This window comes from Motacilla alba, chromosome 1A (genome assembly GCF_015832195.1).
Source record: "Motacilla alba alba isolate MOTALB_02 chromosome 1A, Motacilla_alba_V1.0_pri, whole genome shotgun sequence".
Taxonomy (NCBI): domain Eukaryota; kingdom Metazoa; phylum Chordata; class Aves; order Passeriformes; family Motacillidae; genus Motacilla; species Motacilla alba.
This window is the reverse complement of record NC_052031.1, coordinates 9,305,945-9,321,282: the sequence shown is the minus strand read 5'-3', so window position 1 is coordinate 9,321,282 and position 15,338 is coordinate 9,305,945. Positions and strand designations below refer to the sequence as shown.

The window sequence follows — 15,338 nt, the reverse complement described above, 5'->3', positions numbered from 1 at the left end:
GAAAATAGTTTGTCCTTGTATAACAGCAGGAAATAACTTCTGGGTCAGACCTGAAAAGGTGTCTCATATTATTTAGCCCTTTGTATTTAAGCAGACTAAATTCTGTTGCTAAGAAAAATGTGCATTAGCATTATCTGATAAATATAGTCCCAAAGATTAGCTAGGTGTCTAATTGCTACAAAGCCAACCAATTCATTGAAAAATAAAAAATCTAAACCCAGTGGAATATAATTGAATTTATATAAAGGAACCTCCAAATACTTACAATAGTACTAATAAGTTCCTATTGCAACACACTGCCCTATTTCAGTCACCATAAAACAGGCATACAGGTATTTGGGTGAGCAAGACAAAGATGCTCCAACAGGAAAAGAACTTTTCATATAATATCTTCTTTAACTAATCCAAATATTAATTTTCAAAAGGATCTAAGCACTGGCAAAAAATCTCATTCTCAGAGGATTACTAACTTTTAAAATCATACCTTCAGCATTCACTCAACTTTATTTTCCAAGCCAAATAGGGATACAATATTAGGAATAGAGTCCTCAAAAACTGTCTGCAATAGTCAGGTCTCTGCTATTTGACATAATTAAGATTATTTGGGAGGTAGTATTTCTTCTGAGGATCTGTTTTCAATCCTCTTTACTATCCACTGACATACTGAAAAGATCAATCGCCCTATGGGATGAGAATGCATAAAATATTATAGGCATTAAATCCTCCCTAAAAATTCAGATGCATTTTTCAGGTCTGTGCATTTTATTCCACAGTTAAATGATTAAGACACATTGGGCTCCAATCTGAAAATGTGTTTAAAAATCTGGAGCTATGTCAGACTGCTGTCTGAGTTTGCAAAAGGATTAGCAATTTGTGACTTGTGTCAAAATATCTGGCCTAAAGTGACAGAAATAATATATTTTCCTGACTTAATGAATGTGAAAAAGTCTGGCAAAAGAAAAAAAGATCCCACCACAGTGCACATAGAAATCAGAGGAATTTATCCTTAGCAGCTCACAGTGTTTCAGCAGAAGTGATTGCATTGATCAGAATTTTAGAAGGCACACCTTTGTGCGACCTTGAACTGGTCACATAAACTCATTAGGGGTCTTATGGCAAAGAATAGAGCCATTAGAAATGTTGATTATACTGCACTAATGTGCTAGTTAATATGTATGAAAGGCTCTCTAGAATTAAAATGTATGAGTAGCTGTATGTGGTGATAAAGTCTTATAACCAAGTGAAAAAGAAGGTAAAGAGAGTCCACAAATGCTGAGCAAAAGTGAAGGGGTTTCTGTGGGGAAGTGCAAAGTCGTCACACAGAGCCCCACTAACCCAGGCTTTTCCTCTTCCATGGCTTTGACAGACTAAACTTGTGCTCTCACTCTGATTGTGAAGGTCATATCAGAGTAAATACTGAATAAAACCCTCTCTAATGACCTAATTTAATGATTGCTATCATAACAACTGGGGACAAAGGTCATGAAGAAATAAAAAAAGGAAGGATGCAGCTCTAAGGTTTGAGCTTCTATCTAGGCTTTGGTGGTGAAAGGAGGAAGAGATGTGCTGGGCATGAAAAGAACAGCTACATTAAACTGGGAATGGATTTCAGAAGGACTCATACACGCTGTTCTCCATGGAGTGGAGCCTTAGACAGCCAACAGCCCTTTTGCAGAGCTTCAGCTGGGCATGTCTAAATTGGCCATTCTAGAAAAAGGAGCAGAGGAGTGGATCCATTGGCTCCTGATGACACAGATGAACTGCTAGCAACATTTCTTTTTACTTTCTATATAGATATCAGGCATATAAGAAGAAATATCAGTCATGTATCATAGAAGGATTATCCAATATTAAGGGCTCATCTCATAATGTAAAAATATTAAGGAAACATTTTTTCCTTGTTTTTAATTATAATAACATCTTATTGATTAGTAAGTCTAGTCTTCAAAGAAGGATATAGACTACTTCACTAGGTGCTGTCACTTAGAAAATGCTTTCTCTCGTAAATATATGTGGCAGAATCTAAAAATCATTATAATGAGAGCTGGAATATTTCAGTTACCCCCATCAAATTACCACACAGGTGGAGGATTTCTTTCTCTGTGGGATAACAATATTATTCCTCTGTATGGATTCATTCTCCCTGGACCATCTGTGTTTAATCTTGCAAAGGAGCAGGTCTAATATGATGGAAAATTCATTTCATATGGCTGATCAATTCACATACTATACCAATCTCCCAAATTGAATTTACACTTCACTTATGGCCATATTTAGACAATATGCAAAAGTAATGAATGTTATTCACCTCATTTTATGGATGGAGAGCACTTTCAAAAAACCTGTAGTCTGTTATAAATGTAAGAATGACTGATAAGAGCAACTGTGCTGTTACAGAATACTTGCCTTTCTCCAGAGCATTTCACTAAGTACACAGCTATTTGATAAATAATATGCATTGTAGAATTGTTAAGAAATACAAACAGTTGACATAATCAAAACACCGTTCTTATGAGGTATCATTGATAAATCCTCTTTTACTGAAGGTTTCCCTAGATTTTATTTTTGCTAGAAAGATGATTTTTTTTTTAAATTTAGCAGTGATTTTAAACAATCACATGGTTTCTTTCCTAGTAAAGTTTACAAAAGTACTGAGGAGGCCAAAATAAGAAAGAGAAAAGGTTAATGAAAGCTCAGGTTATGGAATGCTTGGAATACTGAGTTAAAGGTCAGAAGCCTACTAAGTAGATTTTAATATAACCATATCCAAAGTGTTGCATCTTGGAATAGGGAACAGAGTTTGTATCTGAAGTACATCAGAACACCTAGAAGATGGAAATTCAGATCCTTCTTCAGACTGCTTTCATGTGTTAGACTCAGGTGCCTTATTTAGGATCTTGGATATCCCAGAGGCCTCATTAAAGCTGACACTGACAGGCAACACCAGAAATTTCTTCATTTACCTTGTTACACAAGACTGATAATTAGGTGCCTCAGCAAAGCCTGTAACCTGGAATAACTTTGTGCTCAAGTGAAGAACTTGGGTCAAGTGCAAACTGCTAAAAAGAGATTTCTCATTGAGATACCGTGCCAAGAACTCAGCACTTGAGTCCATGAGTGAGGAATCTCAAACAGAGGTGGGGCAGTGACCTCGCCTGTACACACACCATGGAATAGCACGTGTGATTCTAGTGTCTGCACTTCCAGAAGACGTGAAAATACTGCAGAGAGTTCACAGGAAGGACACAAATAAGATTGAGGAATCCTGGTGATAGGAGGTTTAGGGAGCTATGTTTATTCAGCTTATCAAAAAAAGTGAAGAGGTGGCTTGATCTCTATGCATAGGTACTTACATGAGGAAAAGATGTGAAAAAGATAGTGGGAGACTTTTAAACTTTGGTATCAAAGGCATATCAAGGTTAAATGACAGGAAGCTGAAGTTAGAAAAAAATTGACCTTGAATAAGTGGCTATTTCCTAACACTAAAAGTAATTAAATATTAGAACAGCTAATATTTAGGTCAGAGTGGTGTTACCCCTTTTCCCCTTTTGCAGCACAGCATCTTTGTTGTTTGCTGTAAGCATACATGTTATCTTCACCTAATTAATTTTCTGTCTGAGTTAGGTACCATTTTAACCTCTCTTGAAATGTATGCATATTCAACTTCCAGAACATGAAATGCTTTAACCTAAATGAAGTGTGGGGTACCGAGATGTTTTGGTGCAATTTGGCAGTCTGTAGTGGGGGCATGCAGACCAGAGAATGTAAATGAACCCCTCTGGTAAAAGATTTTATGACTTGTGTTGCCCACTTGTCAGAACTTCATCTCTATTTGGTGGATGGTGCTCCAAATGGTGGCTTTTAGCCCACGCAGAAGGACACTGTGTCTCTGAGCAAATATTTTCAGGGCAAGAATTTGTCACACATTCTATCTAATGAAGAACTGACCAACACCCACTTCTATTTGGTCAGTGAAACCAGATGTTTGTCCTCCTTAATCCTCTGAAAACAGCGTGGAGATGAGGTAATAGGAACAAGCATGGAGAGGGATCAACTTGGAAGGTCATTGCTTGTTTTGATTATAAAAATACGTCAGAAACAACTTTATTATTGTAAAATAATAGAAATATGTCTACAATTTTGCTTCTCAACAAAGCTGGAAGAATGATGACATTATCACATGCTGGTCAAGAGCAGAAGGTTTATGTCATGTCAAAGATAAGCTGAGATAAGACTGGCATATTCTCTCACGACTTGCATGTGAATTTTCTCTAGTTTGTTAAAGCAAAAGCTGAGAAGCTCATGTTGCCTACATTTGGTTGGTGTAGAGGGGTAAACAGAAATCTTATTGCACAATTGAACCTTTTCTTGGTTTTGCATTGAATCACAGAGCATATAGAAAAAGAAGTGTCCTTCCCCACCCTCCACAAAATATTAAAGGTGATGTAGATTAGAAAGAAAAAGTTCCAACTTGACTGAACTATCTTCCAAGCAAACAACTACACCTGCTGCTTACAAAATGCAAGTCCTCTCTAACAGGACTAAAGATTCAGAATTTAGAGCTGATCTTCCCTGACAAGCAGAATCTCAATTGGCAAATTGAGAAGCAAATAACATAAAAAGGAATACATCAGATTAGGAACACCTAGAGAAGAATCCCAAAAACCACCAGTGCATTTTGTGGAAAGGGTGGCTTAATCCAACAGCCTTCCAAAGTGGAGAAATACAGCTGGAGGCAGTTTACTGAGTTAAATGAGGCACTGAAATGGCACCCTGCCAGCTCCATGTACATATTAAAAATTTACAGCGTGTTATGGAGGAAAAATTCTTCATGCATAGTTCTTTCTCATAAATTTAATTCCCTCAACAGGTTTTGTCATGCAGAGATGCCTTCCTCTTCAGGAATCAGCTCTATCTTGTCCCCATGAAGCTTGCAAAAACTTGGGATACTGTTTCTGCACATTGCTTTCTTTTGGAATTTCTACTAATTTTGCAGATCCTATGGAGGCAGAGTAATTTTTTAGCTGTACTTGGTGAAACTCCCACGTGGACTTGTTAAAGGTGTTTTGTGAGTTAGTGAGTAAGGCAGTATGGATCGCTGGAAAGCCTCCAGGACACCCCTACAACCTGCTGCTCTACTGAATAGATAACTCATAAAGATAAATCATTACCTGACTGCAGATAGGTCCTTTGATTTATCTAAGGTTCATTAAAACTCACCCAGGGTATTTTCAGCTTTACAGAGCAGTGCCAGAGTACTCTTTTACTGGCAGCTGGATGTGGTGAAACATAGACTGAGACAGAAAGCACTTCCTTCAGCACTTGTCACCTGCCAAAACTGAGAAGTTTATACAAATTCAAAAAGGAAGACATTAAATGCAGGTGCTTCCCCCCTTTTCTGCCCCACTCTGCCTTGCTGGCATCAAAGTCAACAAGAGAGACAAATGTCAGTTTGGTGGGAATCAAAGCAAAATAAGATTTTTTTCTGAACTTTTCTTCATCTTCTATACCTTGTTTGAAGACTTATCTCAGATTTTCTCTCACTTAGTATATGGGAAGGATGCATATGCATTTCCTCATGAGAAATTTGGGGTGCAGGGTCTCTGACTCTTGCTTCCTTCAGGACAAATAATAATTCCCCCTAATTTCTGGATGAAATAAAAAAAAAAAAAAAAAAAAAAAAAAAGAAAAACCCAAACCAAAAAACCCAAACAAAACAAAACAATTAAAAAAAAGCCTGGAAGAACCCAGTCTTTTCTGACCTTCACTGATTTTTGACTTTTGGAAGCATTTCATGAAGTCAGAGATAATAAATTCACTTACTGGCTGGCATTTAACTTGCTCATGTTTTCTTGGACAAGACTTTGTAATATGGTCTGTCGCAAACACCAGTAGTTGTTCTGTCTGCAAAGTCAACACTCCTACTTTTCCTAATTTGTAACTTATTTCTAAATGGCAGAAAAACATTGGGTATTTTGCCGAAATGTTTAAATTTGGAACAGCAACATTGATCAAAGTAATTAGAAACTGAGAAAAAGATAAAAAGCTGCAGTCAGTGACTATACTTGTGTATTTTTAGAAATATAATAACTGAAACAGTTTTAGGAAACTGAACAGCTGGGAATTCCAAAGTGAAATCAATTAAACCAATATTGGAATAGAATGCAGGAAACCATTTTATATTTAATCTTTCAAATGGATATATAGTGTATAATAGAACTTATAAGCAATTTGATTTAGACAAATACATTTTATTATATTATACTCTGGTGGTATGACACAAGTTTGATATAGAATTAAATAAAACCAATTTTTATTTCTTGTTGGTTTCTATGATCAACATATTAAGACAAAATGCATGGTATAATGAAATTTCTATAACCACGGAAAGCACAAAAGAAGCTGAAATGTATCATAGCACAATGTGCATGTGAAAGATTTCAAAGCACATTTCATTCACTACATAGTAAGGGTAATACTTTCTACAGAGATTGGCTGGGCAATGGACATTATTGCTGTATTTTTCAAGAACATTAGACGTTCTGTTCTTAAGGCAGTTCCACGGTGTAATTACCTGCCAATGAAGCAATCAAATTCTGCCTATTTTGGAAATCTCCTTTTGGCTTCATGATTTCTTGACAAGAGCTCAGTGTTCTGCAAGACACAGCTCAAACCTGGTTTTGATTGGAAAAGAAAACTTTTCACAAACTGTACTGCACCTCACAAACCCATGCTAAATCAGGATGCCATACAGTGTGCCTGTGATCATGGCTTTGGGAAATCTTCACTGTTCAAAGGAGAAGCAGCAACGCTTCATTTTCTTACCAAATGGCTATTCAGAAATGGATGGTTATGTAAACTTTTGTTGGAAGCCAACCACAAAATAAATGTCCCTGCAACATGGGACTAGTGATCACCAAGATCCAGAGCCTTAACTGGATGTTAGGTTCTCACAGGTTCCTCTTTGGCCTGCTCAGTAAATGGGAGGCAATGTTGCAGAAGATACAGTCCTGCTATTTTGTCATGTGCTTACATGCCTCTCTAAATTCATCTTCAGGTTACATTTATATGCCATTAATACCTTAAGAACCCTGCAGTTTTTACTGACAGGGTCCTACCCTCCCCACTCCATCAGCTCAGGGAGCACTATTGAAACTTCTAGTTAAGGTCCCTGAACACAGAGCAAGTATTTTTCCATGCTGATACTGCTGCTTAATAGTTCCATATGACAGTGTGCATCTTCCTTCATGTGCATGCTATCTGGATACACAGAAGTTTGTTATAAAGGGCTCCCTCCTTTCCTACATCCCACACCTTACACCTCAACATGTCTGAGAAGTGACATTGCTCAAATATATATGAGCCTCAAACATAACTTTTGCTACTCAGGCATGAGGAGGTGTAAAGAGGTATATAGTCATATTTTAAACACTGTTTCATTTGCCACTGTCCTTTCCAGGACAGTCAGACAGTGAGAAAATGGCCAGAGAGATGAGGTGGAAGAAATAGAGGAGAGCAATGAGATATTTTAGGAAGAGGACACTCTGACCAGATAGATCAGCAGAGACTGAGCTGCAGTTTTCTGCAGAAGGATCTTGTCCTTTCACTTCCTGCAGTTACACCATGTCCTTATCACTCAAAGAAAGCAAGATTACAATTTGCCCATTCAACCACATACCATGTGGTATTTTTAACCTACCTTATAAATGGCATCTGTCTTTTTTTAATCCTGATGGTCAGCTTTTCAGATAACAAGAAACAGTATAGCTACTTGTTAGTGTAGAAAATATATTTCCTGTCTACACAACTAAAAAAAAAAAAAAAGGAAATTTTCCCATGATTTCAGTGTGGGTAAAATTTTAGAACCTCAATGTGACAAGGGAGAATAATAAACAAAAATAAAGGAAGGAAGGAAAAGATAAGGGGATGATCATGAGCCACCCAGTCTTATATATATCTTGTTTCTAATTTTTTGTTTGTTTGGTTCCTGTTTTTATTAGTCTTTTGTTTATGCTTCCTAAAATAGTGTTCCTACATATACAGCCATTGCTTCCTTCAAACTCTACTGGGAAGCCTGACAGGAGGTTTATGAGAGGAGCAGAGGAGACATGCAAATTTGCCTTATTTCAACATTGCTCATTATCTAGCTCCTCCCTTAATTTCAGAAGACAGTGTGTTTCTGCAATTCATACAACTCTGAATCTGAGTACTGTGCTGGAGTCCTAACCTCTTTTTTATTTAGATGCTTTTTATTTTGACAGCAGTTGGAGGTGCACAGCATGGATTGGATCCTTGGAGATTGCTACTGGTGATGTTGTTCATGTTTGTTTTGTCAAAAGGATGCATCATTACTCAGAAAAGATTAATCAAAAACATTTGCCCGAAGTAAATCCCATAGTTGATTTCTATGAGTACATATTAAAAATCTTAATATATGAAGTTAAATTTACTTAAGCCAAGAGTTCCTGGCCATAGGGGAAAGCAAGTATTCCCTTGGATGGTGCTGTAGCATCAGCTCCATGACAAAGTGCTCAGCTCCACCAGGAGACATCATGCGAACCAACAAAACACAACCATGGACCAGCAACCCTTCCTGACCTCCCAGTTAAAAGCAATCTTATCTTTGGGTTATAGATCATCTCCATCTATTAAGTCCCATCTCACAATGTGCATTCCCAAGAATCCCTGTTTCAGTTCCCAAAGCTGTCATCACATGTGCCTTCAGCAGCCTAGATTTGATGCCCAAGGAGTTGTATATGCTAATTTAAAATGAGAGGTTGGTACTTCTGCTGAGTCTTTAAACCTGTTCTAATATAGCTGAGACAGAAAGGATCCTAGCCCCTGAGATGTCAAGACAATTTCTATTTTTGCATAAGAAATATATTCAAAATATTGATGATATGTTCTTATTGACCTATGCAGTACTGTTTCACTCAGCTGTAAGCATCATTAAGGAGCTTACAGGCACTTGCTGAACAAGACCAGTATAAAGAAGCAGAATTTACCAAAGATTTATTAAGAAATTCAATCTCCCATCAAACTAACACACATTTTGATATATGATGTAATTAAAAAACCCCAAAAAAACCCAAAAAACCAAACCCCAACAGTTTTAGCTATAACTCCCTCCAAAAATTAAATATTTTTCTCTTAAGGATTACTATATCAGCTTATCTAGTGAAAAACACACCAAAAAACCTAAGATGAAAAATTCTTGGATTCTTTGCACAATTCTCCAGAATATACTTTCAAATATTAGTGGTTCCTCTGATCATAAACTAAATTGTAGTTCAGCATCACATTTCATCAGGGAAAATATCTATCAGATGAGAGCTGTGAACAACTGAACTTAAATATTTATCTTTATTGACAGAGGCTTTGCTGGAATCTAGACCAAAAGAATCAGTACTACAAACCAAATTTCTTACCTCTGATGGATGTCCAGCTCTTATAAAAGCACAGAGTGGATCAAAAGCTCCAGTTCCACAAGCCAGAAGATGGGTCCTGTTGTATCGGTGAAGGACACGGATGTAATTTGCACATTCATCCTAGTTTAAAAAAACACAGGGAAAGATTAGCTTTTAAATTATTTTTTTAGCATTTTATGTGCCCATAGGTGATGTTCTAATATTGAATCTTTCTATTCTATTTCACTTCATGTTACTAACTCTGGGCCATCAGTTTCATGGGTGGGCATTTTTAAACCTGCATTAAAAAAACAAGTTTAGAGCACTGATTGATCATGTCTTATTTTAGATGCCTAACCAGTTAGGAGTTACTAAATTATAAAAACACACTTTTGTGCTTCTTTAGTCATGGAGATAATCTGCAAATCTGAATAGATATTTACTATGTATTATTGGATACATAGAACACAGACATAAGATTCAAAACATAAGAGGTGAATGGTCAGCAAACAGCCTCTCTCTAGAGTTAAATACTTCATCTTGATAAAAATATAATTTTTTATAATACAATTAATTTCTTGTATAATTAATTGCTAAGCAATATTTTTTATATTGCATAAACACATACTTTGTCTCTTTCCACTGTTTAAACCCCTTTGAAAAAGAACTATTCATTTCCTCCAGGGCAATACTTTGGGACTCATTAGTGTATTTGCAGCTTCATAAATATTACAATTAAAACATTTTCAAACATTCCATTGATATGTGGGATCATTATTCCTGTGCTAAACTAGAAATGGAGACAGTAAGATAAAAGCACACCTTGATTTTGGGACTCCTGGGATTCCTGAGATTTGGTTTTAGATTTGGTTTTTTTGGCGTTTTGCAATGGTTTCTATGAGTGGAGCAAAATTACTGCTCATTTCAATTCATTGCTCAACATTTCTGCAACTTAGAACTCTGAGCTTTAAGAGTCACATCAAGTTTAAGACATTTAAAATGGAATTAATCTGAGCTAACTTTAGCTATTGTGGCATTTAGACATGTAATTTATGTAATTCTCTCTGGCTTTTTCAATAGCCAGTGAAGTAGGCCAGACATCTCCAAAAGGCAATTAATACAATCCTGAAATGAACATGTAAAGCAGAGTGGAGGAGTTTCTTTTTCAAAAATTTCCAGTTCTTCACTGATAGCTACTCTCACTTTTGAACTGTGGTACTTGTGTGAGAAGAATCCTGGATCTTATTAAACAACTGCAAGAACTTAACATCAAAAAGGAAGGGTCTTCAGGGAATTCATGGGCAGAATTCAACACTTGCAAATCCACATTAGGTTCAAAACTAAGAAACCATCTTTCTTCTCTCTTCAAATCTCTGAATCATTATGTGGAAGTGTTCTAAATGCTCCAGCAAATAAAAAAAGGAAAGAAATCTCTCCTGCCACCTAATTCTCCTTAACTGTTTATCCTCAGGATATATCATGATAATTCATACAAGTAACCTACACAAGATAGTACCTGTTGTGTAATTAAATATTATGCATATACAAAGCACAAATCAACCTTTTAATATCTTATTTTTGGAATTTCTTGATTTTTAACTAATTTGTTACTTTTTTTTTCTTAAGGAAACAAAAACATAAAGTCAGATGAATTGAGAGAAGAATGGGGTTGAATCAGCAGCGTGTGATCCTCTTTGTATGGATCAGCACTCAAAGACAGAGGTGTCCACTTTTTATGTGCATTTCCCAAATGTTTGCTGACTTGTGGTAGCAAAATGCTATTCCATAGGTATTTTATGATGCCATAGTTTTTGAATAGATGCTTTAATGGGTGTTGGTGCTGTTACTGATGCTCCCCCTCCTCCTTCCTGACTTATTCCCTTTGTTTGCTCTCAGTGGTGTTCTGTTCTTTACTCCATGGTTTGCTTTTTTTATCCATACACACCTTCAGCTCTTGTTCTTTGTGCCAAAATAATTTTAGTGATTTTAGATTTTTTTAATGGGAAAAATCTACACTTTTTTTTTTTCTCCTGTGTACCGTTGTAGGAATGCCTGCACAAAAATCTGCAAAAAATCCTAGGATGTGGAAATACCAAAGATAGAAAAACACTAATTCAAAATGGCTGGACTTGCTCATTTATAAACAGATGACAAAAGGTGCTGCTCTGGGAAGTGTCAGGCAAAAAAGACATTGCTGATCACCCTACTAATAATGTACTTTACACAGAGCAGGGAAGAGATGCATCATCCAAGGGGACATTGAAATAAGACTTCTTTACACTTCATCAATTAATTAAATACTAGGGTTGTCTTTAGGATGCTCCACAGATATATTAATATATCTGTGGAATTTTATTAATCTGAAACTTCTCAGTGGGGAGGAGTGAGGCACCTCTACAGAATTTGATTTTTATATCTGAATAATTTCCAATACTGAAAAAGTAATTCAGAGTAATTGCAAACTCTCACACCACAGGCTAACAGGTGTGATTCCTGGCACACTGGATGACAGCTGAAGGATTTTTTTTTCTTTGCCTTCACTCAAATCAGAAAAGCATGGCCATATTTTAAGAGTATACATTTTTTGTTATGACAAGCATTTTTTAATTGTCCTATTGATTCTATTACAACCTCTGAAAACATTTATGACTACAGTACTTGCCATTTTACTGCTACAATATGACCTGATAACTTTTTAAGGTTATACAAGCTTGTAAAAGTGGCCAGTTCTATTATACAGAATAAGCTGCAAAGAACACGTGAAGTATTTCAGTGCTGAGAAGCATATTACAATACTATCAGTTCTACTTAATAATTATGCCTTGAGTAACAGATTTTTTGCAAAGGAAAATAAAAAATAGAAAGAGCATGGAAATAAGCAAAAAAGTTTGACATGAAGAAAAATTTTTCTAGAGTTTGTAGTGTGAAAAATAGCATTAGGAAATTAAAATTGATGAAGAGTTGATTTTAAGACATTATTTTATTAAGTCAATTTTGGTTTATGGCTACAAAAATATAGGTGAAAAGAAACATAGTAGGAAGGTTTTTAATTCTAATTTAGATTCCTTTCAAGTTGAGTAATTTATCTTACTGAATGCTGAGCATGCTAATGAAAATTACTAAGGTTTCCTTGATATTAATTAGTGTTACTCATTCACATAGTCCATACATAATTAAGCCTCATGTGAGGATCAGAATATTGTTTGGTATAACAATATTACAAAATTTTAAAATTTCAATGTATTTTTCTTAAAGACTCTACTTCTAGAATCTTGTGATAGTTTTAAAGTTCTGTTTTTAACTGTAAAAGCAGTAGTAACTCCAAACCTTCACGTTGCAGAGAAAAGTGGAAAACACATGAAGCTCTTTAAATGACCATATTCAAAGAATGCAAATTTGAGGATTTATTACAAAAAAAATTGATTGCAAAAAGGTTTTGGGTTTTAGGGAAACAATAATCTGAGGGCACTATCTTTGTTTTCAAACAGTACCTATTTCTGCATTTTTTAACAAAACAAATATTGTCAGAGTATCAGAAAAATATGTAGTGGTGAAAGAAGGATGGTAGAGCTTTAACTAACAGCAGCCAATGCTTACAGGTAGTATCAAACAAAGGCCAAATAATTTAGGTTTAGGATTCATTTAATATGACCATAAAGTTCAGCCATTGTAGAAAACCGCCATTTTCAACCAAAGCCACCTGAAATTATCAAGGACATAAAAGTAACCTGAAAAACTACAATGAACTTTTAAGAATCTTCAAAAAGGATCAGTTTTAGACCAGGTCAATAGGGAGAGTTGAGTTTTTATTATTATTATTATTATTGCTACTACTACTACTACTACTACATTCTAATCTGGTTCCAGTGCCTTAATGTGGACAGTTCTCAAGCTTTTACTTCAGAAGAAATCTTTATAGCTTCCTAATTTACTGGGAATTTATGGTGGTTATCGTTGAGGCTGCTGTTAGCTGTGTTTCTGGGCAAAGCTTGTATGTCCCCTTCCTTGTCCTACATTCCTGTCACTGTTGCTGTAAAACTATCATAATTTTCACATCCCTTGGTTCAGTGGGAGCTCTCTCAGCTGTGGGATTTATTAGGTGTACTCTCTGTGTGTTTATGAGGTGCAGATAATGAGCTTGGTGCACTGCAAAATTAAAGAGAGCTCCTCTCCAGAAGAACTTTTATCCTGTGCTGCCAATGATATCAGCTGCTGTGTGTCAGTGAGCTTTCAAGTCTTTTCCCAGGAAATTATTCCAGTCAGGGCACTGAATCACAAGAACAGAACAGGTCTGAGGTCCATTAGAACAGAGTATTTTTATTAATAGAACAAGAAACCTATAGGAAAATATAAATTACAGTGTATTTTATAATTATTAATAACTTAACTGCTTTTCTGAATGTATTCTAGCAAATGTGAATTTTAAAGATAAACTGGAATGTGAATATGGAGAAGATAATCCATGTGTTTGAAAAGAAAAGGAGAGAGAAATGGAAAAGGAAAATTATTAAGGTACCTTCTTTGATAGCACCAGAATAAGAATTAGAAGAAAGTTCAGGCCATCAAAAGTGTTCATTGCCTGTTTACGAGCTGGTTTGGAGAGCAATTAAACTAATAATTTGATGTGTTCACAGTAGCTACATGTTTTTAACCTGCAACATTTCACTTTATATCTGTACTTTAATCTCTCTTAAGTTAGGGATGCCTGAATCCTTGTTTTGGACCAGCCACTGGTATAATTAAATTATATTTGATCTGTAATTAGTGATACTTACAGCATCTCTTCCTTTAATTATGCATTCTTCTGCCTGCAGAGGTGTACTAGGCCAATGGATCTGAGGAAAAAAAAAAGAAAATTAATTGACAGTCTGATCATGGCAATCCAGCTTTTCCACTATTTCTCATGTGAAAGATTCTCAGATCAGAAGTACAAAATCATAGAACAGCCCAGGCTGGAAGGTGCCTTGAAAGATCATCTGGTCCAGCTCTTGGAGGGAATGGGAGCCCAAGTGAGATTATCTATCACTCTGTCCTAGACATCTTTAACTCCCCACTGACAGAAACTCCACCATGTCCCTGGCTCCTTGTGAAGGGAGAGCCTCTTTCCTCTTTGAGATGCCACTTAAATACTTATGCACAGGAATACTGTGATGAGCTCCCCCTGAGCCTTGCTTCCCCTGAGAGAAAAGACCCTCAGTCTCCTTCATTGGAACACAACTGTCTTGATTAGGGCAGCACAGCAAATTTATTAGTAGTCAACAGAATTTAAAGGAAGCTAATTTATGGAACATTTTATATAAATTCAGTAGAAAAATGTATGCTCAACTGTCAGTGATTTTCAACACAGTTATTAATCTTGAACTACTGAGTTCCTGCTTGAACTTCTGAAGTCCCTGCTTTTTTTTTTCTTAGGAAAGAAAATGGCTTACAGTGAAGTTAACAAGGGTCAGCAATTAACCTTATGGGAATAGGATTAGTTCTTCACAGTCAATTACTAGAAGTGAAGCCAAATAACACAAGTGAGTTTTTTTCTTCAGCTATCTACTGTATAACATTTAGGCTTCATCCCAGATGCATGATTTGTTTGGATGAAAACAATATTAAACAATGACTGATGACACTGGAATGATTACTTAATTTCTTGCAACATTTTAAAGTGAAAACAAAAACATGTTCATATCAGTGATATCAAACTTGGCTGAAACCAAGTAAATATCCAAAAACTGATGTCATCATTGAGACATTTTTGTCAGTAATCCAATCACAATTTTTTTTTCTGTTGGAAAACATTTTTAAATTAAATTCTTCTGCTAAGCTTTTTTTTTTTTTTTTCCCTGCAGAAAGGGACCTGGGGGTCCTGATCAATGGCAAACTGAGTGAGTCAGCAGTGCCCTGGCAGTGTTTAGGTCTCACACCATCTAAATCCAAGTT

At 36.0% G+C, this 15,338-nt stretch overlaps 1 protein-coding gene across 1 annotated transcript in view; it reads right to left on the bottom strand.

Annotated features, from left to right (window-relative positions):
• The window catches only part of SEMA3E (semaphorin 3E), a 127,241-nt gene that overhangs the window by 38,849 nt on the left and 73,054 nt on the right, over positions 1 to 15,338 (bottom strand). Inside the window, exons 3-4 of the mRNA XM_038154113.1 lie at positions 14,183 to 14,242; positions 9,429 to 9,548 (exon numbers count right to left, since the gene is read on the bottom strand). Coding sequence (XP_038010041.1) covers positions 9,429 to 9,548; positions 14,183 to 14,242 — 180 coding nt within the window. The remainder of the gene's footprint in view (positions 1 to 9,428; positions 9,549 to 14,182; positions 14,243 to 15,338) is intronic.